Source organism: Phyllobates terribilis, unplaced genomic scaffold (genome assembly GCF_046119375.1).
Source record: "Phyllobates terribilis strain yellow unplaced genomic scaffold, ASM4611937v1 Scaffold_1__5_contigs__length_1240528914, whole genome shotgun sequence".
NCBI classification, from domain to species: domain Eukaryota; kingdom Metazoa; phylum Chordata; class Amphibia; order Anura; family Dendrobatidae; genus Phyllobates; species Phyllobates terribilis.
In genome coordinates, this window is record NW_027362761.1 from 317,245,795 (window position 1) to 317,272,621 (window position 26,827).

The following is a 26,827-nucleotide window of genomic DNA, read 5'->3' on the forward strand; positions in this document are numbered from 1 at the left end:
ATATATATATACCGTATATTCCGGCGTATAAGACGACTTTTGAAGACTGAAAAATCTTCTGTGTAGTCTGGGGTCGTCTTATACGCCGGTAATGCTTTTGAACTTTCAGAAATTGACATGCGGGGATACTCTGGGGGTGTTAATAAGCTGCCATGGCCGTATCCCTGCCATGTGGGAGTTAATATAAGGTGGAGGGAGTTAAAATACCGCGGCGGTACGTCCAGACAGTCAGCGCTTCCGTGCTGAAACTGACACATCGCTGCGTATTCCCAGCTCCGGACACAGCGCAGGGCTTCTGTGCCGACAGCTTTCACTTGTCACAGAAGCGCTGCGCTGTGTCCGGAGCTGGGAAGTTCGCATCGCTTCTGTGACAATATATGAAAAGCCGGCAATTCAGCAGCGGCATAAGCCGGCACCCGACAATTTAGAATAGAAAGAATAGAGCTTCACACATAGATTAGATAGATAGAAACATGTCAGTCACATATATATGAAGTACAGTGACAGTATTGCTTACTGTACTTGTCATTTAGTGTAAAGGATTTATTAAAACAAATAATAGTGTTTTCATGCACTGTCTCTTTAAAAAAGCCGGCCGGCAATTCAGCATCTGTACCCGACAATTTATAACAGACAGAATAGAGCTTCACACATAGATTAGATAGATAGAAACGTGTCAGTCACATATATATGAAGTACAGTGATAGTGTTGGTTACTGTACTTGTCATTTAGTATTAAAATAAAGGATTTATTATTAAAAAAATTGGCGTGGGGTTCCCCTTAATTTTAGGCTCTAGCGGAGGTTAAGCAGACAGCTGGGTCAGATGTTTGAAGCCTGGGAAGGGGGTAATACCCACGGAGCTTCCCAGGCTACTAATATCAGCCCCCAGCTGAATACCTAGTCTTTACTAGCTATTAAAATGGGGAACCCCCCCAAAAAAATGACGTGGGGTCCCCCCTAATTTAATAGCTAGCAAAGGCTAGGCAGACAGCTGGGGGCTGATATTAATAGCCCAGGAAGGGAGCCATGAATATTGGCCCCCTCCCAGGCTAGAAACACCAGCCGTCAGCCGCCCCAGAAATGGCGCATCCATAGGATGCGCCAATTCTGGCACTTAGCCTCGCTCTTCCACGCTGCCCTGGTGCGGTGGCAGGGGGTAATAGGGCTGGGGTTGATGTCAGCTTATAATGCCAGCTGACATCAAGCCCAGGTTAGTAATGGAGAGGCGTCTATAAGACACCCCCATTACTAACCCCATAGTCAAAGTTAAAAAAAACACAAACACCCAGAATAAAGTCCTTTAATTGAAATAAAGACACAATTCTTTATTGTTCTAAATTAAACCATACTTACCATCACGCCCATTCCAGCTGAAGCCAACGATCTCCTGCAATAAAAGTAAAATAATAAACCAACCTCATCCTTACCTCTCCATGGTTCCCAGGACAGCTTCAGCTCTGCTACATCGAGATGACAGGCTGGACCGCAGCAGAACGCTGCCATCCAGCCTGTCATCCCGCAGACACTGAGAAGCGCAGGCATGCTTGCGCTCCTCAGTGTCTCGCTGTGACGGCATCCAGATGAGCCGACAATGAACTCAGCTCACCTCCTGGACGTCCGTCACTGACAGCGTGGGAAACTTCTACTGCGCATGCGGGGAGCAGGAGAATTTTCCCACGCTGTCAGTGACGTGCATGAGGTGAGCTGAGTTCATTGGACATGATCTCGGCTCATCTGGATGCCGTCACAGTCAGACACTGAGGAGCACAAGCATGCCTGCGCTTCTCAGTGTCTGCCGCATGGCAAGCTGAACGGCAGCGTTCTGCTGCGGTCCAGCCTGTCATGTGAATGTAGCAGAGCTGGACCGGTCCTGGGAACCATGGAGAGGTAAGGATGAGGTTGCTTTATTATTTTACTTTTATTGCAGGAGATCGTTGGCTTCAGCTGGAATGGGCGTGATGGTAAGTATGGTTTAATTTAGAACATTAAAAAATTGTGTCTTTATTTCAATTAAAGGACTTTATTCTGGGTGTTGTGTTTTTTTTAATTACTTTACTAGAAATTCATGGCGGTCATGTCTAATATTGGCGTGACCCCATGAATTTCGGGCTTAGGGCCAGCTGATAATGCCAAGCTGGCCCTAACCCCTTTATTACCCAGTGAGCCACCGCACCAGGGCCCTGGATGAGTTGGGTACAGCGCCAGAAGATGGCGCTTCTATGAACGCGCCATTTTCCGGGGTGGCTGCGGACTGCAATTTGCAGCAGGGGGGGCCCAGAAAGCTTGGGCCTCCCTGCGCTGCAGATTCCAGCCCCCAGCTGCCTAGTTGTACCTGGCTGGACACAAAAATAGGGCGAAGCCCCACGTATTTTTTTTTTTAATTATTTCATGAAATAATTAAAAAAAAAAGGGCTTCCCTATATTGTTGTGTCCGGCCAGGTACAAATAGGCAGCTGGTGGTTGGGGGCAGCCCGTTCCTGCCTGCTGTACCTGGCTGGACACAAAAATATGGCGAAGCCCCACGTCAACATTTTTGGGAAAAATTAATTACAAAATTAATAATTTAGGGACTGCATCTTTATTAACCCCTCAATTGTCATTTAGTGTTAAAATAAAGGATTTTTTAAAAAGAAAATTGGCGTGGGATCCACCATCATTATAGTCTCTAGCGGAGGTTAAGCAGACGGCTGGGGCAGATGTTTGAAGTCTGGGAAGGGGGTAATACCCACGGAGCTTCCCAGGCTACTAATATCAGCCCCCAGCTGAATACCTAGCCTTTACTAGCTATTAGAATGGGGGACCCCCCCAAAAAATGACGTGGGGTCCCCCCTATTTTAATATGTTTATGAGTGACAGTTTTCCTGCTATATACCTGCATGTCATAAGAATTTAAATTAAAAAAGGACCATGTTAAATTCAAATCTGTTTTTTTTTAATTTTTACCGGTGTTTGGTATGCGTTGGAAAAGGGGTAGTCTTATACGGTGAATATATCCTAAACTCTATATTTTAACAGGAAAGTAGGGGGGTCGTCTTATACACCAGGTCGTCTTATACGCCGGAATATACGGTATATATATATATATATATATATATATATATATATATAACTTTTCAAATAACCCTAATTAAAATTTGTAAAATGTTTTGTGTCTACAGCTCCTGTTCAGATCTGTGCATTTCCTTGGTAACAAACTACAAATAACCCTATGTAATCTGATATACATAGGGGTACATCAGTTGTAGTATTTTCCCTGATGAAGCTGCATAACAGCAGCGATACGCATGGAGTCTATCCCCACTGATGTGTTTCATGGTATACCTTTGGTTCTTGGATCCCATATTATGGACCTGATCTGATTATTTTCAGCTGGGTGTATTGGCTTATTACCTATAGGTACTTTCTATATATATGTGGACCTTTTATTTATATAGTTATACTTCTCTCATCTAGTGGACTATATTGTTGCTCATACGTTTTTTCATATGATGTTTATACTGTATGCCATACAGATTTTGCTTGCACCTTATTTATGACACTTTGATGATATTATATAGGTAGAATCACAGTATGTTAGAGTTGGAAGGGACCTTCAGGGTCATCGTGTCCAACCCCCCTGCTCAATGCAGGACTCTCTAAACCATCTCCGACAGATGTCTGTCCAGCCTCTGTTTATAGACTTCCATTGAAGGAGAACTCACCACCTCTGGTGGCCGCCTGTTCCACTCATTGATCACCCTCACTGTCAAATTGTTTTTTTCTAATATCTAATCTGTACCTTCTTCCATTCAGATTACATCCCATTGCTTCTAGTCTTTCTTTGTGCAAATGAGAATAAAGCTGATCCCCCCCACAGTGTGACATCCCTTCAGATATTTGTAGACAGCTATTAAGTCTCCTCTCAGTCTTCTCTTTTGCAAACTAAACATTCCCAAATCCTCTAAAGTCCCCGTCACACTAAGCGAGATCGCTAGCGAGATCGCTGCTGAGTCACAAGTTTTGTGACGCAACAGTGACCTCAGCAGCGATCTCGCTACGTTTGACACGTAGCAGCGACCAGGCCCTTGCTGTGAGATCGCTGGTCGTGTCGAAATGGCCTGGACCATTTTTTGATCGTTGAGGTCCCGCTGGGTAGCATGCATCGGTGTGTTTGACACCTTACCAACGACCTCGTTGGCGACTCAGAACTGAGACACATAGGCGTGCATTTGCGTTGCATCGTTATACAGGTCGCTACGGGTCGACGTATCGTTGCTGCGTCGTTGGGAAGATCTGTCTGTTTGACATCTCACCAGCGACCACATAGCGACGCAGCAACGATCACTGCCAGGTCGTATCGTTGTCGGGATCGCTGTAGCGTCACTAAGTGTGATGGTACCTTAACTGTTCCTCATAGGACATTGTTTGCTGACTGGTCACCATTCTTGTCGCTCTTCTCTGAACTTGCTCCAGTTTTTCAATGTGTTTTTTAAAATGTGGCACCCAGAACGGAACACAGTATTCTAGATGAGGTCTGACCAAAGAGGACTAGAGGGGGATAATTACTTCATGTGATCTAGACTTCTCTTAATACAACCCAGAATTGTATTTGCCTTTTTTGCTGCTGCATCACACTTTTGACTCATGTTCAGTCTATGATCTATAACCAAGTCTTTTTCACAAGTGCTGTTGCTTAGCCCTATTCCTCCCATTCTGTATATGCTTTTTCATTTTTCTTGCCCAGATGTAGGACTTTGCATTTCTCCCTGTTAAATACCATTCTGTTAGTTGCTGCCCACAGTTCTAGTTTGTTTAGATCTTTTTGAATCCTCTCTCTCTCTTCTCTAGTATTAGCTATCCCTCTTAGCTTTGTGTCATCAGCAAATTTAATCCGTTTACCCTCCATTCCTTCATGTAAATCATTGATAAAGATGTTGAACAACACAGGTCCCAGGACAGAGCCTTGTGGTACCCCGCTCGAGACATTCTTCCAACCGGATGTGCAACCATTTATGACCACTCTTTGGGTCTGATCACTGAGCCAGTTATGAATATTCACCTAACAGTTGCCTTGTCTATTCCATAGTTGGTAATTTTTTCAATAGAAGGTGTTCCTTCTCAGGTACCATTTGGAATATACCTACTTATACTTGATCTTATTAGGGTCGTATACATATAGATTTTTTGGACCATTGCTGTATATTTTTGGGGTTCCATATCATCGCTTCTATTATGTATATGTCAGTATTGGGGTTATCTTGGTTTTAATTGGTTTTATATTAGTGCTTGTATTTTGGTCTCAATAAAATTTTTGTATATTTTTATACAGGTGTGCTTATCATTGTGTAATGCTCTTTTCTTTTTGGTTGTACGTTAGTTTTTGCTTACTGATTAAGCATTATTAGCTGACCGTCTTTTGTGTGTTTCGGTACTGAGCAAGAGGCACACGTCTGTTAATGGATTTAGCACATCTTACTCAGGCGGCCCCTGGATCGAGACAGTCATACTAAATGTCAGTCTTGATGAATGGCACCCATTCTCTATTCCATCGATTTTCGTTCTTCCTGCTAACACACTTTAGGTAGGTTAACAAAACAGATGGACTGTGGCAGCAGACTATACAGGGTTTGTTTGTAGGCTGTTACTATGGGGACGCATAGATCTGATTGGGAGCTGTAGACGCAAAACAGGAGATTCTAATTTAAGGATGTACAAGCAAATGTGCAGAATTTTTCTGCTTCCTTCTGAAAGTGTCTCAGGATTTTATTCTGTAACTATCATAAACATATACAATCTTTTCATATAACTGATCTTTGGATTCATTTTGTGAGGTAGGTCAGCTATGGATGCTTTCTTGGTCTAGGTCTCCCAGTTGATAAGAATGATAATGCTATATTGAGGTCCTTTATATATCCTTTTCCCCCCATACGGATGTGTCACACAGGAGCTGGCTTCATGAATGGCTTCCTTTTTTAGTCCAGACATCCGTCCATACTTAGGAGCCAGGACACTTGGACACCTGGCCGTACTGAGAGGCAGCTTTGTGTTATACTCCAGTGCCTGGCACTGCAGCTGCTCCGGTCATATGCTGCGCCTGTCACCCACTGTCCCTGCCCTATAATGCTCCAGTGTTGCAATCTGAGGCATCTTGTTGTCTTCTTATCTATGGATGTGGGCGAATACTACCAAGGATACTGATGATGATGATGATGATCGTTGCTGAGGACATTTATGAATGTACACATTACTAGCTTTCTCAGGGTATACTGGCATGTGGACTATACGCTCAAGGCTTCTGTAACCTGTATATTACTGCCTAGAAGCCATATTGGCTTCTGCTTTCTTGCCAGGGCTACTCCTACACCATAAATTTCAGAAGATGCCACCATCCTTGTCTTAAGGTGTGTACATTTGCTGGAGGGTAAGGTGTATTTTACTTATTCAAGTTACAATGTCCTATCATAAAAAGGAGCTCTCCTGACAGATCTCTCTTAGGAAGTATTTCTATTTTCTAATTAAATAAAATTTCTGAATTGTTATTCCTCCTGTCAATGTTGCACTGACTAGATAGTGTCAGAGTGTGTAGGACACAAACCCAACATCATCCAGTAGTCAATGTATTCATACAGAGGAACGCAGAGATCTAAGAAAAGGATGATTCAGAATTGTTATTTAAGGGGGAATTGAATTATTAACTAAACAGTAGAGATGATCAAAAAGATTCACAGGCTCCTGGTCAAGCAGCCACTTTGGTAGTCCATAGCTGCCAATCAGACCCCTATGAACGTCCTCCTACCAGCCGGAATCCTTGGTGCCTCTTCTGATTTGTAAATTATATAAATACCATGGCAAAGAAATATTTGCAAGTAAAACAAGCGTGATTTATTGATTCAGCCTAAATTATCTGTACATGAAACAGGCCGACGTTTCGGTCAGAATGACCTTTATTAGGGGCAGTATGAGGAGACAGATAAGGGACCGCTGCATGAAGGGTCCGGGGCAAGCAGCCACTTTGGTAGTCTATAGCTGCCGATCAGACCCCTATGAACGTCCTCCTACCTACCGGAATCCTTGGTGTCTCTTCTGATTTGTAGGCCTAGGACAAAATCATTGCTGTGGCGCGATGAACACATGACGTTGTGCTGGGCCTACTAAGTAAAAGATGCCAGCCGGATGGATGAGGTTTGCAGGGCTCTGGTCTATTGCCACAGACTACCGACATGGCTGCTAGACCGGGGTCCTGAAAATCTTTTTGTTCATCTCTACTATACAGACATGTAAAGAGAGCTGACAGGTTCTTCCAGTTCTTTGTAATCTCTGATACGACTTATCCTATAATATTTGGTGATAAGATGACTGAAGCTTCAGGAATAGCGTACACCATTAGTAATAGTTTTAGTGCATGGATATCAGTTGGTATCACTGTTGCTAATATTCACATCTACATGGGTTGTAAATTTCCCAATTGCATGTTTTAGCTTGGTTACTTGGTGCTATCCAACATTCGTAGATTGATTTGTCTCTCTATGAACTTAAATGTGAGAAATATAAATTAGATTGTGATCTGAATTAGGAATACTATCGACATACAGAAAATATGTTTATTTTTGAAAATTTGGTGTCCTCTGGCCATCAATAATTCTATATGGTGCATTCTTAAAAAGTATGTTTTTTTTAAAAGAAAAATAAAAGAATAATCTACACATGTGGTAGGAAGTTATTGGGAACCTCATTCCTTAACCTACTCCTTAGAAACACAATCTAATTATGTCTGCCATCACATATTAAATTGCTTTTGCCCAAAAAACCCTACTTATTCAGTCCTCCTGACCTCCTCTTATATTTCGAGTAGGGTAAGGCACTGCTGGACATTCTGACGGCAGCCTATCTCCTTTAGGATAAAGCAGGATTGAGCACAATCCTTTTGTTCTTGACATCTGCGGTTGGGGGAAACTTACCAATTTATGTTTATTTCATAAATTCACTGCCTCTTGTGGAAATTACGGGCTAATTAATTGTTGCATTTTGTAAGCAGTGAGCGGAGGTGGATATCATCCTCTCCATTGAGTCTTTGTATACAGCCTATGAATGCCATGTTGTTAATCTTTTGCAGACTGCAGGGTTTGATGGCTTCGGAAGTGGTTTGACATTGGGCTCTCATGAGGGCCGCCCTCAGACCCTTGCTACGGTAAGAAGACCCATGTCCACCTTCTCCTTGACTCTGGGTCATCATCTTGACTCGACAGGGCCTTTACCTTGTGCTGAGCACCTGTTCCTTCCCTGCACAGCTTTCCTTATTTACCCTAGGTTGTAATGCTGCACTGTGAATGGCTCCAGCATACAACGTCTCCCTTCTTCTAGCATGATGTTCACACCTATCTTCCGTAGTCTTATACCACACCCCGCTTCCTAAATCTTCCCTTTGTATTAGCCTGTACGTTATCTCTTCTTGGTGGTGCGTACCTTCTACTTATCTTGTCGTTTCTATGACCATTACTTAATACATTTTTATTCTAGGTTGCTGCAATGAATTTCACTTGGTCCTATGCAATGGCAGTATATGCTGAGTGCTCTGCATTCTATACACAGAGCATACGATGGATTTGCTTGTTAAAAATAAAATAGGTCAAGAATGAATGAGCTGCTTTTATAATGCTGATATTATATTAATATTGTTGAGGTGTATGAGGGATGACTAGATATGAGTGTGTAGAATAGTAGTAGACCATACGATTCTGTGTCATAACCTTCCCTGGGGATACAACAGCTTTTTCAGTAGAGAGCTTTAAGATCTTATGTAAAGAGTGGATACTGTCTGTGCATCTTTATAAGTATTTGTACCAGTTACCTAAGTGGAAAGAAGCACCACAGTTAAACCAGTGTGCAATGGTGCCCAAGGAGTGTGATGCATACAAGGGTACAGTAATGCCCTGTGCCCCGCTATGGGAACCCAATTGTGGCTTTGTATAACATTGTACCGTACTACGGACATGTCTGTGAGGCCTAAGATCCATATTCATATATTATTGGCCTATGTGTAGTCATTAGTGCTTTTGGACTTCTATTTACTTAGTAGACTTGGGGTATGTGCACACTATGTATTTTTCAGCCTGGAATCTGTCTGAAAAAACGCAACAAAACCACTGGAAAAAATAAACTTAATGCACATCAATGTAAAAATGACATTACTGTGCACATGTCCAGTCTTTCATTATTTTTTGTAACTGCTTTAGAGTTCGAAAACCATGGAGCAGTTAATAGAAGTAGCATGTTAATTTTTTCTGGTGGCTTGTGTAAGAAACCCCCTCGCCACTGATGGCAAAGCCGCATCAGGAAAAACCCCACTGAAGCTTTGTCTAGAAACAATTGTCTACTTTTAGGGTATGTTCACACAAGTTTTTAATCAGATTTTTTTTGGAGCAGAAACTCCAAAAATCACAAGTTTTGTTTGGAGAGTTTCTATTTCGAAAACTCAATGTGAGCTTATCATTAAGGGCAATTTAGACAGGTCAGTTTCAGCCCGTTATGGAGTGCCGATTTACTGTATACAAGTTGATTGGCATCATTTACTGGCCTGCTTACACAGGCTGACAAATGCTGATGGGAACAGAACTATTGTCACCATACAGCATCATGTTATCATTAATACTTCCCGTTTACATGCGGTGATGTGCTAACGATAATAAGGATTTATTTATTCCAGAATGCCTGATCCAATCATCCAATGAGTCATTGTTCATAGGGTGATCACTGGCATTTTTACATAGGGCTGATAATCAGGAAAGAGTGTTCTTTGAATTCTAGTTTCCCAATTGTCGGCTCGTCTAAATGTACCTTAAAGAGATTGTCCAGGACTTTAATATTGATGGCCTAAGTTTAGGATAGGTCATCAATGTCTGATCGGTGAGGGGTCTGACACTCGGCCGATCAGCTGTTCCTGGTGCCTGTATAGTGGCCCCAGCTGGGTACTGCATAGCTGAGCCCTATTACCTGCCCGCAGCCACTATTCGGTTGACAGAGCTGTGCTGTGCCGCTCCACAACTGAGCAGTTCCGTCTGCAACCGGGAATGGCTGATAAGTGAGGGGTGCTGGGTGTTGCACCTCCATCAATCAGACATTGATGACCTTATCTTATGTATAGGCCATCAATGTTAAAGTCCTGAACAACCCTTTTAATCAGCCCTTGCTTTGAGTTACACAACAGGAGAAGACAGTAATGTGCGTTGATCACCTATTTTGGCTGCTAAATGCCTATAAGTGGACATCAATAGTTAGCCTTAGGCCACAGCCCCACTATCAGTATTCGGTCAGTATTTTTTCTCAGGAGTTGGAGCCAAAACCAGGTGAGGAACAATCAGAGAAAAGGTATAATAGAAACAAGTCACCAATTCTGTATTTATCACCCACTCCTGGGTTTGGCTCCCACTCCTGAGAAAAAATACTGACCAAATACTGATAGTGGGGCCGTGGCCTCAAATAGCTCCTCTGCACTCAGTATAGATGCAATTTCTTAGGGCAAATGTGGGGGAAGAATTTCATTGACATAAAAGAATATGTACTGTGAGCCTGTGAACGGCCAGTGATAGCGCCACTCACAGGCAATACATACAACTAAAGGTATTTACAAAAAAACTTATGGCCACATGCTAAATACATTGGGGCTATTCAAAAAAGTAGTGGACTACTTCTTTAAGCCATTAGAGATACCTTTTCCAATAATAAATTCCTCCAGGACCTTTTTCAGTGCCATCTGTTATGGTGTTACTACTCTGACACAGTGGGATAGGACACTATGTAGCAATCCCATAACTCATATCATTGAAAAAACTACACGAGGACTGAAATGTGTGTTCTGTTGTATATCTAACTTTGCAACAAATTATCGGATTAATGATGCACGTGACTAACCACTAATGGAGGTTTCCTTCATGGTCAGTATTTTCCCCTTTTCCCTCTCCATTATTTGAATATATAAATTGAGGTTGCACCTATACTGAGTTTCTGGAAATTTTGTTTGCTATCTGGTGGGACCCTAACAAGTCATCATGTGGCACCTAACAAGGGGATTAGATGGAAGGAGTGCTGAACATGTTGTTATTGGCCCAAAGTTAAAGAGAGGTAAATGCACTTTATGGGAAAATGTCTCAGGCAGCTGAGCCAGAAGTCTATGACAACAGTCATTAGAACTGGAATGCAGGAACAATAGAGAACCAACACAGAAATGATAGGATGCACAGCCAATTATTATTATTTTTAACTTCATGCTGCCAAAAAAATGCGGTACTTATAAAGCAGTTTATGTAATATGCCCTGTTGCAAACCTGTACGGCATAACAATAGCTTGACTGTCAGACCACTATGACGGCCTTCTTTATGATTGCCTGAATATCATATATGCTGGTTTTCTGTGGAAAGATATATAGCTATGTAGAACCCTATTCCTGACATGTAACAGTGCTGCCCTCTATAGTACAAAGCTTACATTGCAGTAATTATTAGGTATTTGTTAAAGGAAACCTGTCATGTAAAAAACGCAATTAACCTGCAGATATGGGGTTAATCTGCAGGTTAATAGCGTTCTGAAGCCGTGCGGCCATCACACAGAAAGACCGGCTGCCAGGAGGAAATTAACTTTTACTCCTGGCAGCCTCTGTCTTTCAGTCGTAGAGGCGCAGCCTCAGTTACAGCTCAGTACATAGTTAGTGATGTCTGAATGCGCGCCCCCGACACTGACTGACAGCCGGCTCTGCATTGCATCACTATAGAGCTGACTGTAAGCTCTCACTACCTTTGGATGTATGTGATTTGTTCGAAGGTGGGGAGAGTAAAGCAGCCGCTGATTGGCCGCAGGGGTCATGTGACGTAACAATGTTATGTGATCCCTGGGATGACCAATGCCGACACCTCTGATGTCACCCGAGTGCAGTGCGATTACCACAGACACAGAGAATGGAGAGAAGACGGAGAATTTACCTTCTCCGTCATCTCCACACCTGTGCTGCGATTCTATCATGCGAGAAGATCGGAGCAAGAGCACTGACACTCAGATCAAACACTGACAGTTTGGTCTCTCGGATGAGAGAATCGACGGCCGTCTGACCCCGGCCTAAGAGCTTCACCCATCTGCCTTTCTCAGCACTTAGATACCTGCTGTTGTACATAGAGAAATCCCTTATTCCGTTGGTGTATAGCTTGTTGCAGATGTTATAATTTTCTAGGCAAATCTTTTGTAGTGTGGGAAGAAACCGACGTAAACATGGGGAGAACATACAAACTCCATACAGATGTTGTCCTTGTCAGATTCAGTCTCAGGATCCCATGCTCGATACAGATGTGGAGGAATGAAACTAGAAATCAGAACTTTTCATGGCAATTATACTACAGACTATGGCTCAGATTCATCAAGCTGTTTTTGACAGAATTCTCAGGCAAAACTGCTTGAAATGTCACAACATTTTTGACAAAAATGTACTCTAGCCCTTGAATTTGGGACATCTTATTCCAGAGATCCCTTCATTAAGACTGGAGCATAAAACAGCAGTCTTAAAGGAGTTAACCGGAACTAGTTTATTTATTTTTTTTACTATGGACCTAAGAACTAACAGGCAGGTTGTTGCTAACAACCTGCCTGTTTTTCCTGGCACCGACTCAGAGTGGTTACTGTCAGTGGACCGCACCTGCCAGCAATTTTGCTGCTTCACATCAACAGCAGCTCTTTCTCTTCTTTGCTGCTCTGTCGACAGGCGGTGACTGCCGACCTCATGCTGATTGACATCTGGCTTCCTGCAGTTAGGCAGCAGGGGAGTCGGCTGTCAATCAGCATGTTATTGGCAGGGACGCCCCATTAACAGAGCAGGGCGGAAGCAGTTGCTCTCAGGGCTGTGGAGTCTGAATCGGTGTCCATTTTGGTGGAATTGAAGTCGGGATAAAATGGACTGACTCCAACTCCTAAAATACACTGCTCAAAAAAATAAAGGGAACACTTAAACAACGGAATATAACTCCAAGTAAATCAAACTTCTTTGAAATCAAACTGTCCACTTAGGAAGCAACACTGATTGACAATCAATTTCACACGCTGTTGTGCAAATGGAATAGACAATAGATGGAAATTATTGGCAATTATCAAGACACCCTCAATAAAGGAGTGGTTCTGCAAGTGGAGACCACAGACCACATCTGAGTACTAATGCTTTCTGGCTGATGTTTTGGTCACTTTTGAATGTTGGTTGTGCTTTCACACCCGTGGTAGCATGAGACGGACTCTACAACCCACAGAAGTGGCGCAGGTAGTGCAGCTCATCCAGGATGGCACATCAATGCGAGCTGTGGCAAGAAGGTTTGCTGTGTCTGTCAGCGTAGTGTCCAGAGGCTGGAGGCGCTACCAGGAGACGTGGAGGGGGCCGTAGGACGGCAACAACCCAGCAGCAGGACCGCTACTTCCGCCTTTGTGCAAGGAGGAACAGGAGGAGCACTGCCAGAGCCCTGCAAAATGACTTCCAGCAGGCCACAAATGTGCATGTGTCTGCACAAACGGTTAGAAACCGACTCTATGAGGGTGGTATGAGGGCCCGACGTCCACAGATGGGGGTTATGCTCACAGCCCAACACATTGCAGGACGCTTGGCATTTGCCACAGAACACCAGGATTGGCAAAGTTGTCACTGGCGCCCTGTGCTCTTCACAGATGAAAGCAGGTTCACACTGAGCACATGTGACAGACGTGACAGTCTGGAGACGTGACAGTCTGGAGACGCCATGGAGAGCGATCTGCTGCCTGCAACATCCTTCAGCATGACCGGTGTCGCAGTGGGTCAGTTATGGTGTGGGGTGGCATTTCTTTGGAGGGCCGCACAGCCCTCCATGTGCTCGCCAGAGGTAGCCTGACTGCCATTAGGTACCGAGATGAGATCCTCAGACCCCTTGAGAGACCATATGCTGGTTATGCTGGTGCGGTTGGCCTCCTAATGCAGGACAATGCTAGACCTCATGTGGCTGGAGTGTGTCAGCAGTTCCTGCAAGATGAAGGCATTGAAGCTATGGACTGGCCCGCCCGTTCCCCAGACCTGAATCCGATTGAGCACATCTGGGATGTCTCGCTCCATCCACTACAGACTGTCCAGGAGTTGGCAGATGCTTTAGTCCAGGTCTGGGAGGAGATCCCACAGGAGACCATCCGCAACCTCATCAGGAGCATGCCCAGGCATTGTAGGGAGGTCATACAGGCACGTGGAGGCCACACACAATACTGAGCCTCATTTTGACTTGTTTTAAGGACATTACATCAGATTACATTCAGATCTAGTATGTGTTATTTGAGTGTTCCCTTTATTTTTTGAGCAGTGTATATAATAAATTGGGTACAGTAGTACAATGCAGTATGTGCTGTAAATGTTTTCATAAGAATTTGGTAAAGTTATGAAATGTCCTATAAATGTCTGTTCTGTTCCTGATATAAGGATCTGGGCTTTTAGTTGAGATGAATCTGAGCTGCACTTTATGTACACGCTCAGTAGTGAGGCCGTGCTGTGGAGTCGGGAGTCAGGGAAATTGAGGAGTTGGTGGTTTGGCTTACCGACTCCACAGCCCTGGGCGCTCTTTCGACATGACGTCAGAGGAAGCCGCAGAGTCGCCAGCCAGAGCAGTCTGTGAGCACTGAGCCAGGAGAGATTGGCAACGGGCTGGTAGTTAGAAACTACTGGCTTGTTAATTCTTAGGCCCATAGTAAAAAGATAAAATATTCCTGGATAACCCCTTTAAAGAATCAGGACCTGGCTCGGGACCAGGCTCGGGACCCTGTTTTTCCTATAATGAACTGTGAACTACCTTTTTCCCTTAAAATAGCTATGGCTCTCAATGATAAAATGCTACCTGCCTCTGAAGCATCCTGGATTTATACCACCTCCATTAAACTCGGTGCCACCCACAAATCTGTAGGCAATGAGCTTCTCCTATTAGTAGAAGCCCCCCTTATGCTCTGGGCTTTCCGGCAGTGTCTGAATAGTTATCCCACCCTGAGTGCTCTTGAATGTGGAATTCAAATAAACATTTCTCATGACTTGTAGATGTGTATTCTGCTCTAGTGACCCCTGAAACTTCTACCAAAAAATCATTGTATTTATTTAGACATCACTATTCTCTGTGGGAAAAAGCTGCTGAATTGTGAATGTACTGTGCAGTCTGTTTCCTATCTGGAATTTAGCTGTTCATTCATATGAAGCAATGAATATCTTGTAAAGTTAATTACTATATTGTTGGCATTACTACATTGAGAGAAGCCGGAGAGAAAGCCGTTTGCACCTGACCGCAAGTGTGTAAATCGCAATAAAACGGTTATATGATGACTGCTGGAAATGTGAGACGGAGCGTAATCCTAATAGTGCGTACATCTCACACTGGTAGGATTCCCCATAAGGCCACGTTCACACGTTCAGTATTTGGTCAGTATTTTACATCAGTATTTCTCAGCCAAAACCAAGAGTGGAACAATCAGAGGAAAAGTATAATAGAAACACGTCGCCACTTCTGTATTTATCACCCACTCCTGGTTTCGGCTTCTAAATACTGATGTAAAATACTGACCAAATACTGAACGCGTGAACGTGGCCTTAGACTTCATGCCTAATTTCATACCTGGCCTAAAAAATGCTTTAAAGGTAATCTGTTAGGTCATTTTCGGTCATGCAAGTAATGTATGTTTTAAATAGTGCTTACTGAGATTTTTCTGTACAAGTAATTTTATTGTTGTACTCGCCCACTTTTGTCTGCTATAAGCTTGTGAAGCTAGCGCGCGCTGGCTCTAAGTAGTCTGCTCATTGTGTCATGTGCCTCCTAGCCTCCCATGTGCTAATGAATCTCTATGATGCGTGCTCATCTGTGCCTTTACTTGGTCTTTCAGACCGGCCATGCCGCTCTCGCACATGCGTGGTTACAGAGCGCGCGGAGCATTCGCTGTGTGATTTTTCCCACTGAAGTGCACAAACTATGTCCTGGCACAGCGCCTGCGTAATATATTCCCAATTTGTAGGTGCGGTGAGTTCAGTCTTTCAGATTGGGAGTATACACTATTTTAGGCATACATTACTTGCATCCCTGAAAATGACCTGACAGAATAATTTTAAGCAGGGCTGTGGAGTCGGTAAGCCAAACCACCGACTCTGACTCCTCAATTTCCCTGACTCCGACTCTCCGATTCCACAGCACTGCTTCACTACTGAGCGTGTACATAAAGTGCAACACAGATTCATCTCAACTAAAAGCCCAGATCTTAGATCAGGAATAGGACAGACATTTATAGGACATTTCATAACTTTCCCAAATTCTTATGAAAACATTTACAGCACATCCTGCATTGAACCCAATTTATTATATATTTTAGGAGTCGGAGTCGGTCCATTTTATCCTGACTTCTATTCCACCAAAATGGACACTGACTCCACGACTCCGACTCCAGGCCATGGAACTTTCTTAGTAGATGCTGAACGCACAAGTTATTTGGACCTCCGTCAGGTTGGTGGTGGTGTCTTCACCATTGTGACGGAGGTCGTGTTCCACAACAAATTTCTACTGCTGTTCAGTCCTAATGTCTTATTCATACTTCCAAATTTTAGGGTCAGAGTTTCTTAAGTAACGGTATTTATAAATCAAAACTGGGAATGGAACCTACAAGGAGAAAACTATAATTGAAAGACTATCACAGATTTTTCAAGAAGAAAACCTGGAGTGGATGCAAAAATGTTGCTGTGTAAACTACTTTGTCGTGTTTAATTTCCACTTCTAGTATTGGCTTCAAAAAATAAGACCAAATTTGCACTGTGTGAAATAGGTCTAACTCCTGTCCTTATTACATGGTCTCCCTCAGACCAATGCTGTATCCTCAGCTGCTAAGAACTAGATGCCCAGCTGAGGCTCATGAGCTATGCTAGTCACATTGCACTGTAGTAAACCACACTATATAGATGCCTGCAAGTAACTAACTCTTTGTTATCTGTCTATCAAAGTCTTTTCTTGTAAGGCAGCTATGGACACTGCCAGAACTTCAGAGCACTTGAGAACCATGTGAATGGATGTCAACTACTTTAAAGGGGTAGTTGGGTGAAAACAAGTTATCACTTAAGCGTTGTTAAAAATGCTTGTTTCAGTATTATCTTGCTAGGTAAACAGGCTGCTGATCACCCGATGAACAAGAAAAGCACTCACTCATCAGCATAAAAGATCATCGTTCTTGGTGGTACATTGTCCTGTGTAAACAGGACTCGCACTGCCGACAATTATGGGGCCTATGCGCACTGAGCGATCTGGTATAGATCAGTGTGCATTGTTTGCTTTGGTCTACCTACGTAGATAGGCATTCAAACGACTGCCGATTGGTAAAAGTTTACAGATTGGATGTTGTATTGAGCCGCTGGTCAGTCTGTGTAAACGGACCCTAATACATCGGATAGGTGATTACCTATTGATTAGTGGCGGTCCAATTACTGGGAATTTTTATACCCAAAGGGGCACTTTTATTCCCATTACAAGATGGAACAGAAGTGCTCATGCCCGCTCCATTCATTTTTTATAGGGCTACCAGGAAAAAGGCAAGTACAGCCCTTGGCAGCCGCATACGGAGTGAATGGAGCGGCAGTCAATTGCCCCATTTTGGAGCAGTCTGCTGCTACATTACAATGGGGATTAAAGTGCAGATTGATGATCTTGGGGATATGTGATAACTTGTTTTCACCCCTTTAACTGAGACTCCTCATTTTTGCTGTTTTGTTTGCAGTAGTGCAGTTAAGAAGTGCTACAGTATGTTCCACTGGCTTAATACTGTTGAAGTCATTTTAGCACGGTGGCTCAGTGGTTAGCTCTGTTGCTTTTCAGCACTGGGGTCTTGGGTTCAAATCCAACTAAGAACAACATTTGAATACAGTTTTGTATGTTCTCCTCGTGTTTGTGTGGGTTTCCTCCGGATTCTCTGATTTCCTCCCACACTCCAAAGACATACTGATAGGGGATATTGATTGTGAGCCCCAATGGGGACAGCGATGAAAATGTCTATAAAGCGCTGTGGATTATGTTAGTGGTAAATAAATACGAATGAATTTAATCTAAAGATTCGTGCAATGGGGCATATTTATCAAGCTCAATGCTGGCGTAAATTGCACCAAATACTGTCTTTCATAACTTGCACCATATTTATTCTGCATATGAGACCCTTTTAATGGCTTGTCTGAATAGGGGGCATGACCTTGCCTGAAAAGGGTGTGGCTTATTATGAAAAGGGCGTGTCTTAACAAGAAACATAATGCACTAGAAAATGTGCCAAAATTGCGTCACACATTTCTGGCACAAAGTAAGCCAACTAATTGGTGGTGTAAACTTAGGCTAGAGCGAAATAAAGTTTGATACATTTATCAAACCACTTTGATAAATATAGTGTATTTTAAGATTTGCAGTGTCTAACAATTAGATTTTGATCAATCAGCCCCAATGTCTGCGCTCACCAACTCCTTAAATCAAAGCTTTTATTAAACATTGGTAGGCGTATAGACCATAGTCCATAGACCTAACACAAACAGGCATGGCCTGAGGACGTGTGATCACGTGGAGCGGTTCTTACCTACCCCTTGTCCGCTTTTTGTATATTTTGGAATACAACTGAATTTTGAGAAACTGGTGAGTGCCACTTTTTGGATTCTTTTACTAGAACACTGTTGGAAATGCTGAGTCACCGACTTACACCAGACGGGTCAGCTGCTTCATATGAAAGTGCTTGCAGAGCATGGCCAACGTCGCCTTCTTTCCACCAGGACTGCGGCACCTCAAACATGATGGCATATTTAGGAGACAATCTCTAAAAGTCACTCATAGATGTAACATCCGGGATAGGCAGTGGATGTGTTTCCCTATTACAACGCCACGGTAAAGTCAGCTTGTTCAATGCCGAGGCCAGGTTCTCTGGGGTTAATGGGCTTTTTCCTCTTCTGTCTCTCCCATTATCCGCCTTCCCTGCTGCTAATCTTCTTTCCAATGGGAAGTTACAGGAAATTCCAGAGCCGAGGCTGGGGAGGGCAGTCACACATGCTGCAGCCTCCACACACATACACATACATATACATATGGTTATGGTCAGTGGTGGGAGGGGATGGATGGGTGTGTGTATGCTTGGCGAGGTAGCTCTGTACTAGCGGCTGCTGCTCGTGGGTATGGATGCCATTATAATTCAGGAACTTTTGGCCGAGAGATTGCTGTCGCCCAGAACTCTGACACAGAGAACATACCCCATGAAGCTGAAGGTAATTTAAGGGAGCCAGCAGAGAAGTGGGTGACGGAAAGAGCTTGGATCTTTTAAATGTATATGTATTTTATGTTAATGCTTATGTATGGAAGAGAGTTAATTCTTCAATTCCGCACTTTGTACAATGCTCCCCTCTGTTCTGGAGCTCCAGCATGTATGCACTTGGGGAACGCGTATTTACATGGCTTTATCAGGACTGTTTAACTTCGGTAATAAATAACTAGATAGAGAAACGGAGTAATGTTCTGTGCACAGGAAGAAGTGGAGAAGAGGGGGGTGACAATGTGACATGGGAAATGAGGCTCACAAAGAACATGAAGGGGTCGAGCAGCTGGTAGATGAAGGGACTGAGACCAGAATGAAGAAGAAAATGAATGGGATCAGTTGAGTCCAGAGACCTACGCTGGGCCATGTTTTCTCCTTGCATGTTAGATTGTCATATAGATCACGTAGATTCCCTTTTAGGAAGTTTTAAAAACTAAAATCAAAAAGAAAACTTTATAAACAATATATTCAAGTATACTAACAGGGTGCAACCCTATCATATATATCGCAGTATGTGTTATTGATGATTATAAGCGCACATTATCAATGACAACAAAATGTATTTCCATGAAAACTTGAAAGGATTGTTTCTATGTTCATAGATTGTCAAAAAGTACTTGTAAAAGCAAAAAGCAAGCACTATTGCAATTTACTGCTTATTAAAATTTGCAGCCATTCTTGAGATATTAACACTTCTTTTCTTTTATTTACAGCTTGTTACCTAGGAAGACTGAACAACGCTGCTGTCGAGCTTGTAAGCACTGTGCTAAAGGTGTCTTGGATTAGGATATAACAGCGCTCTCCAGCGATCCCAGACAGCTTCAAGACAGTGCTTACAAGCTCAATAGAAAAGAGCTCCTATGCACTGGGAAGGTTTTGCTGTTTAGCAATGGTGGTTGTTCAAGAAAACAATGAGTTGAAAAGAAAAGTGTTACTCTCTCCAGAATGACTGAAAATTTTAAGAAGCAATAAATTGCAAAATTGCTTATGTAAAATTATTATCTGAAAATACCCATTTATGAAGATTGGAATAACCCATTAAATAAGAGTTTTGGGATTAACAGGATTTCCTTGTCGTTTTTTACTGTTCTTGACAAGCCTTAATTCACACATCTGGGGCCTTTAGGTCTGTAACTTGTGCTGTATTGCTGGGTACTTGGGGGCATTTGTGGGGGTGCAGTTGGTGCTTTGCACCAAGGATCTGGTACCTGTGTAGCCCAAAGATATTATTGCCACATAACAAGACAACAGCAGTAACATGGTACTACTACTACTGGAGATACACTTTGTCTACGGCGGTCATTGACTAGATCTGGAGGTCTAAGCAGGACAGGATGGAGAGACTATAGATAAAAAGATTAGATAGTGAAGGTCCGAAACAAGGATATAAAAAGGATCAAAGGCCTTGCTTTAATATTGTAGTTCCTATCCACAGTTTAATCCTTGTCTTTATGCTGTTACTTCATAGTTGTGGCAAATTTGCCTTAATAATCGTTGTGTTTTTGTTTCTGAGAAGTTGTTAGGTTGTCTTATCACACTTGTATAGCCCAAGAAGATAACACTGCTTTGCTTGGCCATTGACCAGCAGAGTGTCTTACAGAACACTGTTAGAAATCTCGCTATATTTACTTTAAATGTTTCCAGATACATTTTTTTCTAGTAACATCATAAAGACTTATACACTTTTTCTAGATTGTTGGATGACAAAAATGTCTGAATTATTGACTTTGTGTGTATTGCAAACTTATTATGCTGATGGTCAGTAATATGCAACTTTGGGATCAGAATAGGAGTTTCATCCTTCTAGATTTGTACATCTCTTGTATAAGGGTAATCATTACAATTGTTTGCTTCCATAGGACCAAGAAAAGCAATATGTTGGGTTTGCAACGTTACCCAATCAAGTTCATCGGAAATCTGTTAAGAAAGGGTTTGACTTCACTCTCATGGTAGCTGGTGAGATGATCCCTTCTGCATCCTATGTTTCTGAGCATTTGCAATGTGTGTTCTTAGATAAAGGTCATTGTTATGACTTTCTATATTGTTAGATGACCGTAAAATTTTCCTGTCTAGTATTTTGCATCTTTATGGCTGTAATATAACAATTCTGTGCTTCAAGGGCATTTACACAAAAGGGCAATCGTTTGGCAGCTTGCCAAATACTAACTGTGATATCCATGCTATAAGGATTCATCTCTGCTAGCTAGTTTGCGCGGTCTACATGTGATTGTAAGCATGCAATTTGCATACTTAAGGTCGCGTGGAAACTGGATTCTCATCTGCTTCTCTCAATAAAACATGACAGAAGTGAATATGAGAATCTGGTTGGCACGTGACGACTATTCAAGAGCAGCATGAGGTGGGAGCTGAGAGCCTGGTTCCAGTGATGTGTCACTTACTAGGCTGGAAGGCTGTATGTTGCTGTTTCAGTAGTCAGTGCTTTATCAGCACTACAGGACTAGGTGTCTCGTGCCTCCCTAGTCAACTGCTCTGTGTAACCCCACAACTGATTATTAGCTTGCTGTCATTGTACAATGTACACAGAGAGCTGCCAATCAGTGGTGTGATTTGGTTATACAGAGCTCAGCATTCTGAGCACTGCAAGATTTGCAGCAGAGAAATCAGTGATTGTATTCTAATGACGTCATGCAGACCGGCGTACTTCACTGGGCTCAGGGCCTCAGCCCCTACATCATGCAGATTACAAAGTAACAACCTGGTGAAAGATTCCATTTAATAATTTCTAATAGGTAAAATTGTTCAGTGCTTGTGAAAATAAGCAACCTTGCAACGTACCTCTTATTAAAAATCCTCATTGTTCTCAAAAAATGGAGAGATTTTTACTTCTGTAGTTTACTGCTTGTTGCCTAGGTTATTGGCCACCTCTGCAGTTTGAGCAGTGACCGTTCTCCTAAACAAGGAGCACAACACTTACAAGCTCTTTTGTTGTAGAGCTTGCAGGCGCTGCTCTGAAGTATAAAAGGTCACACAGTTTGGGCCAGCAGCGCAGCCATGCTATAGGTCCAAACTGTCAGTCACCAGGATTGGACCTCTCTTAGTCAAGCCATGAGGCTGAGGAGCGGTGCGTTCCTGAAGATAGGATCACAAGATAATTCCTGTAAAGTGCCTCACAGTGATATTTCATTAGTAGCCAAATTATTCACTGACCAATCAAAATAAGGAAGTAGAGTCAAAATATAACAAGTTGCGTTTAGTAGAGATGGGAGAATCAATTTGTATGACTTCAGTCATTTGGCCGGATTAGTAATCTATGACTGCTGGATGGGAGGTCTGTGAACCTTCCTACCTCATGGATTCTTGGCAATTCTTTTGATTTGCCAGGCTGACGCAATGTTGTGTGTGCATCACGCCGCAATCATGCCTTTGTGCCATCTCGGCTAATAAAAAAAAGAGCCGAGATGTAAGGAGATTTGCAGACCTCTCATCCAGCGATCACTGACCTGGCTGATAGACCATCAGATGCGAATACGTTCTCCCATCTCTGGTGTTTTAGTAATTAAAGATTTTCTTAGTGCTACAGATATTAATCATTTAGGATCCACATATTTATCATGCTTTTGTATGAGAACTATTATCTGATTGACTATCAAACTACAAGCAATATCCAGATATCTGTATCTAAAGCTTAGTGCCCACAAAGGAAAAACGCATGCGGTTTTTATATGCGTTTTCCTGCCAGGGACAAGCGGATGTGAAGCGTTCTTCACTTGCATTTCCGCATGCGGGTTGACAAGCGCTTTCCAAGCGATTTTAGCATCACTTGGAAAGTGCTTGACAACTTGGTCACTCTATATAAATCCATGCAACCTGCATGGATTTATATAGTGTGACCAAGTAATAGTTTAAAAAAAAAAGAATAAAAAAAAAAAAAAAATAAACATTATACTCACCTTCCGATGGCCCCCGGTCTCCTGTATGATGCATCCGGTGTCTTGTACTGCTCGCGATGGTCTAAAAGGACCTTTCATGACGTCACTTAGTCATGTGACAGATCGTGCGACCGTCGACGTCAGCAGTTTATTATATAATGTTTATTTTAAGTATAATGTTTATTTTTTAATTGAAATTCTTTTTTTAACAGGTACTATGGTACCCGGGTATTTTTCCGCAATGACCATGGGGCACGTATTACCAAGCGTTTATTAAGCGTTTTCGCTGCGGAAATTCCGCGGCAAAAACTCTTGAAAAAGGCATAGTGGGCACGCAGCCTAATTATCTGAATGTCGATTTATTTGTCAAAATTGGTTTAATAAATGTTCATATTTTTGGCTTCCAGGAGAATCTGGCCTAGGGAAATCTACGTTAGTTAACAGCCTATTCCTGACGGATCTCTACAAGGACAGGAAGTTGCTTAATGCGGAAGGTTTAGTATTTTCTTTTCTTTTCCTCAAATGTATTACATTGTGTATTCCTGATATTCTATATCTATTCATTTACATTGTATCATATGTCTTGCTGGTTTATCTATAAATGCAGATTCTACTGTCTAGTGCAGGGGTGGGCAATTAATTTTCCCGATGGGCCACATGAGAGACCGTGACTGTTGTGGAGGGCCGAACCAATAGGCTGAAATTAATTCTGTTCAATATTATTTTATTATATTATAATTATTATTTTATATTAAAAATGTTTTCACTTAATATTGAGCAGGATTAAGTAGGCTGACATCTACTCCTAAATACAGCATAAGCCCAAACACAGCTCCCTTATACACAGCATGAGGCCCAAACACAGCCCCCTATTTACATCATATATATATATACAGTATGAGCCCCCACACAGCCTCACTATATACAATATAAGCCCTCCTACACAATGTCCCCGTATACACAGTATGAGCCAACACATAGCCCCCTTATATATAGACATACATCCCACACTCATACAAAAAGCCAAACTCATATTCACCTTGCTCCCGTTCCCCTGGCGCCCTGCTCCAGTCTTTGCTGTGTGCACCGACGCTCCGCACAGCAGGCGTGATGTAGTGACGTCATCACGTCTGCTGTCTTAGTCACACACGCTAAAAGAAGAAGGCGCTGGCAGCTCCATCCTCCACCATCATATTCATCACAACCTGCATCCTGAGGATGTAGAAGTGGTGAAATCGGGATGCCAGGTTGGGGAGGGCGGCGGTATCGTGTGTGTTTTCAGCCTTTGAGCTATCTTGGTCCTCGGGCCGGACTGAAACCGCTTGAGGTCCACACTTGGTCCACACTTTGGACACACACATGGTCCACACTTTGCCCAGTTGTGGTCTAGCATATTTTTGTTTTCTGTGGTATTCAAGAGTGAAATGGAGGACTGAGGAATGATTTCCACTGATTGTTCACTTTCTTTAAAATCTTTGCTTAAATCTTACTGTCATGATATATGTGCAGTTCAATACAATTTCTACCCGTTCTATATCTTACACTACACACGTGGTCAAAATTGTTGGTACCCCTCTTTTAATGAAAGAAAAACCCACAATGGTCACAGAAATAACTTGAATCTGACAAAAGTAATAATACATTAAAAGTCTATGAAAATGAACAAATGAAAGTCAGTCATTGCTTTTCAACCCTGCTTCCACAGAATTAAAAAAAAAATTAAACTCATGAAATAGGCCCGGACAGAAATGATGGTACCTCTGAAAATAATGTGACAAAAGGGACATGTTAAATCAAGTTGTGTCCACTAATTAGCATCACAGGTTTCTACAATCTTGTAATCAGTCAGTTGGGCTGTATATAGGGCTACAGATACTCACTGTGCTGTTTGGTGACATGGTGTGTACCACACTCAACATGGACCAGAGGAAGCAAAGGAAAGAGTTGTCTCAGGAGATTAGAAAGAAAATTATAGACAAGCATGTTAAAGGTAAAGGTTATAAGACCATCTCCAAGCAGCTTGATGTTCCTGTGACTACAGTTGCACATATTATTAAGAAATTTAAGATCCATGGGACTGTAGCCAACCTCCCTGGATGTGGCCACAGGAGGAAAATTGATGACAAATCAAAGAGACGGATAATACGAATGGTAACAAAAGAGCCCAGGATAACTTCTAAAGAGCTTAAAGGTGAACTTCAAGCTCAAGGAACATCAGTGTCAGATCGCACCATCCGTCATTGTTTGATCCAAAGTGGACTTCATGTGAGACGACCAAGGAGAACACCATTGTTGAAAAAAAATCATAAAAAAGCCAGACTGGAATTTGCCACAAAGCTTCTGGGAGAATGTCCTATGGACAGATGAGGCAAAAATGGAAGTTTTTGGCAAGGCACATCAGCTCTATGTTCACAGACGGAAAAATGAAGCATATCAAGAAAAGAACACGGTCCCTACTGTGAAACATGGAGGAGGCTCTGTTATGTTCTGGGGCTGCTTTGCTGCATCTGGCACAGGGTGTCTTGAATCTGTGCAGGGTACAATGAAATCTCAAGACTATCAAGGGATTCTAGAGAGAAATGTGCTGCCCAGTTTCAGAAAGTTTGGTCTCAGTTGTAGGTCATGGGTCTTGCAACAGGATAATGACCCAAAACACACAGCTAAAAACACTCAAGAATGGCTAAAAGGAAAACATTGGACTATTCTGAAGTGACCTTCTATGAGCCCTGACCTAAATCCTATTGAGCATCTTTGGAAAGAGCTGAAACATGCCGTCTGGAAAAGGCAAACTTCAAACACAAGACAACTGGAGCAGATTGCTCATGAGGAGTGGGCCAAAATACCTGTCGAGAGGTGCAGAAGTCTCATTGACAGTTACAGGAATCATTTAATTGCAGTGATTGCCTCAAAAGGTTGTTCAACAAAATATTAATTAAGGATACCATCATTTATGTCCAGGTCTATTTCATGAGTTTAATTTTTTTTACAATTCTGTGGAAGCAGGGTTGAAAAGCAATGACTGACTTTCATTTGTTCATTTTCATAGATTTTTAATTTATTATTATTTTGTCAGATTCAAACTATTTCTATGACCATTGTGGGTTTTTGTTTCATTAAACGAGGGGTTCCAACAATTTTGACCACATGTGTATGGCAATAGCATTATTAGGCTTTATTATAACGTGCTGTAAGAATGTATTGTAATAAACAAGTAGCGTGTAGAAGTTAATGTTAAGAGCTTGTTACTAATCTGCGGAAAGTCAACCTCAAGAGCTGGTCACGGCGCGAAATGTTCAAAAAACGCATAGATCCTTTTCCAGAAAAAAACAACATAAATAAGTATGTCAATGTGTGAAGTTCTTTTCTGAATGTTTAGTCCAGTGGATTGATCATTGTGATCAGCAGGAAGGATTAGCCCTTTTGGGGTGGTCTGGATAATGCATTATGGTGGTACATATACCCCTTCCTTTTATAATTATCCATCCTTCAGTAGACCATGTGTTTGTTTTCAAACATGTTAAAGGGGTTGTCCAGGACTATTTAATTTTTTTACTATGTGCCTAAGAACTAACAGGGAAGTAGTTGTTAAGTATGTGCCTGTTGTGCCAGAGCAATCACAGATCACTACT

The 26,827-nt window shown here is 42.3% G+C and overlaps 1 protein-coding gene across 8 annotated transcripts in view; it reads left to right on the top strand.

Annotated features, from left to right (window-relative positions):
* Positions 1 to 26,827, top strand: part of SEPTIN5 (septin 5) — an 89,675-nt gene that overhangs the window by 31,515 nt on the left and 31,333 nt on the right. For 2 of the 8 annotated variants that reach the window (XM_073675334.1, XM_073675290.1), the window contains exons 2-4: positions 8,095 to 8,169; positions 21,168 to 21,264; positions 23,606 to 23,692. In XM_073675334.1, coding sequence (XP_073531435.1) covers positions 21,255 to 21,264; positions 23,606 to 23,692 — 97 coding nt within the window. In that variant the 5' untranslated portion in view covers positions 8,095 to 8,169; positions 21,168 to 21,254. Of the gene's footprint in view, positions 1 to 8,094; positions 8,170 to 19,031; positions 19,262 to 19,622; positions 19,647 to 21,167; positions 21,265 to 23,605; positions 23,693 to 26,827 lie in introns of those variants that run through there. The other 6 variants (XM_073675326.1, XM_073675344.1, XM_073675299.1 and 3 more) reach the window with 5 other exon arrangements.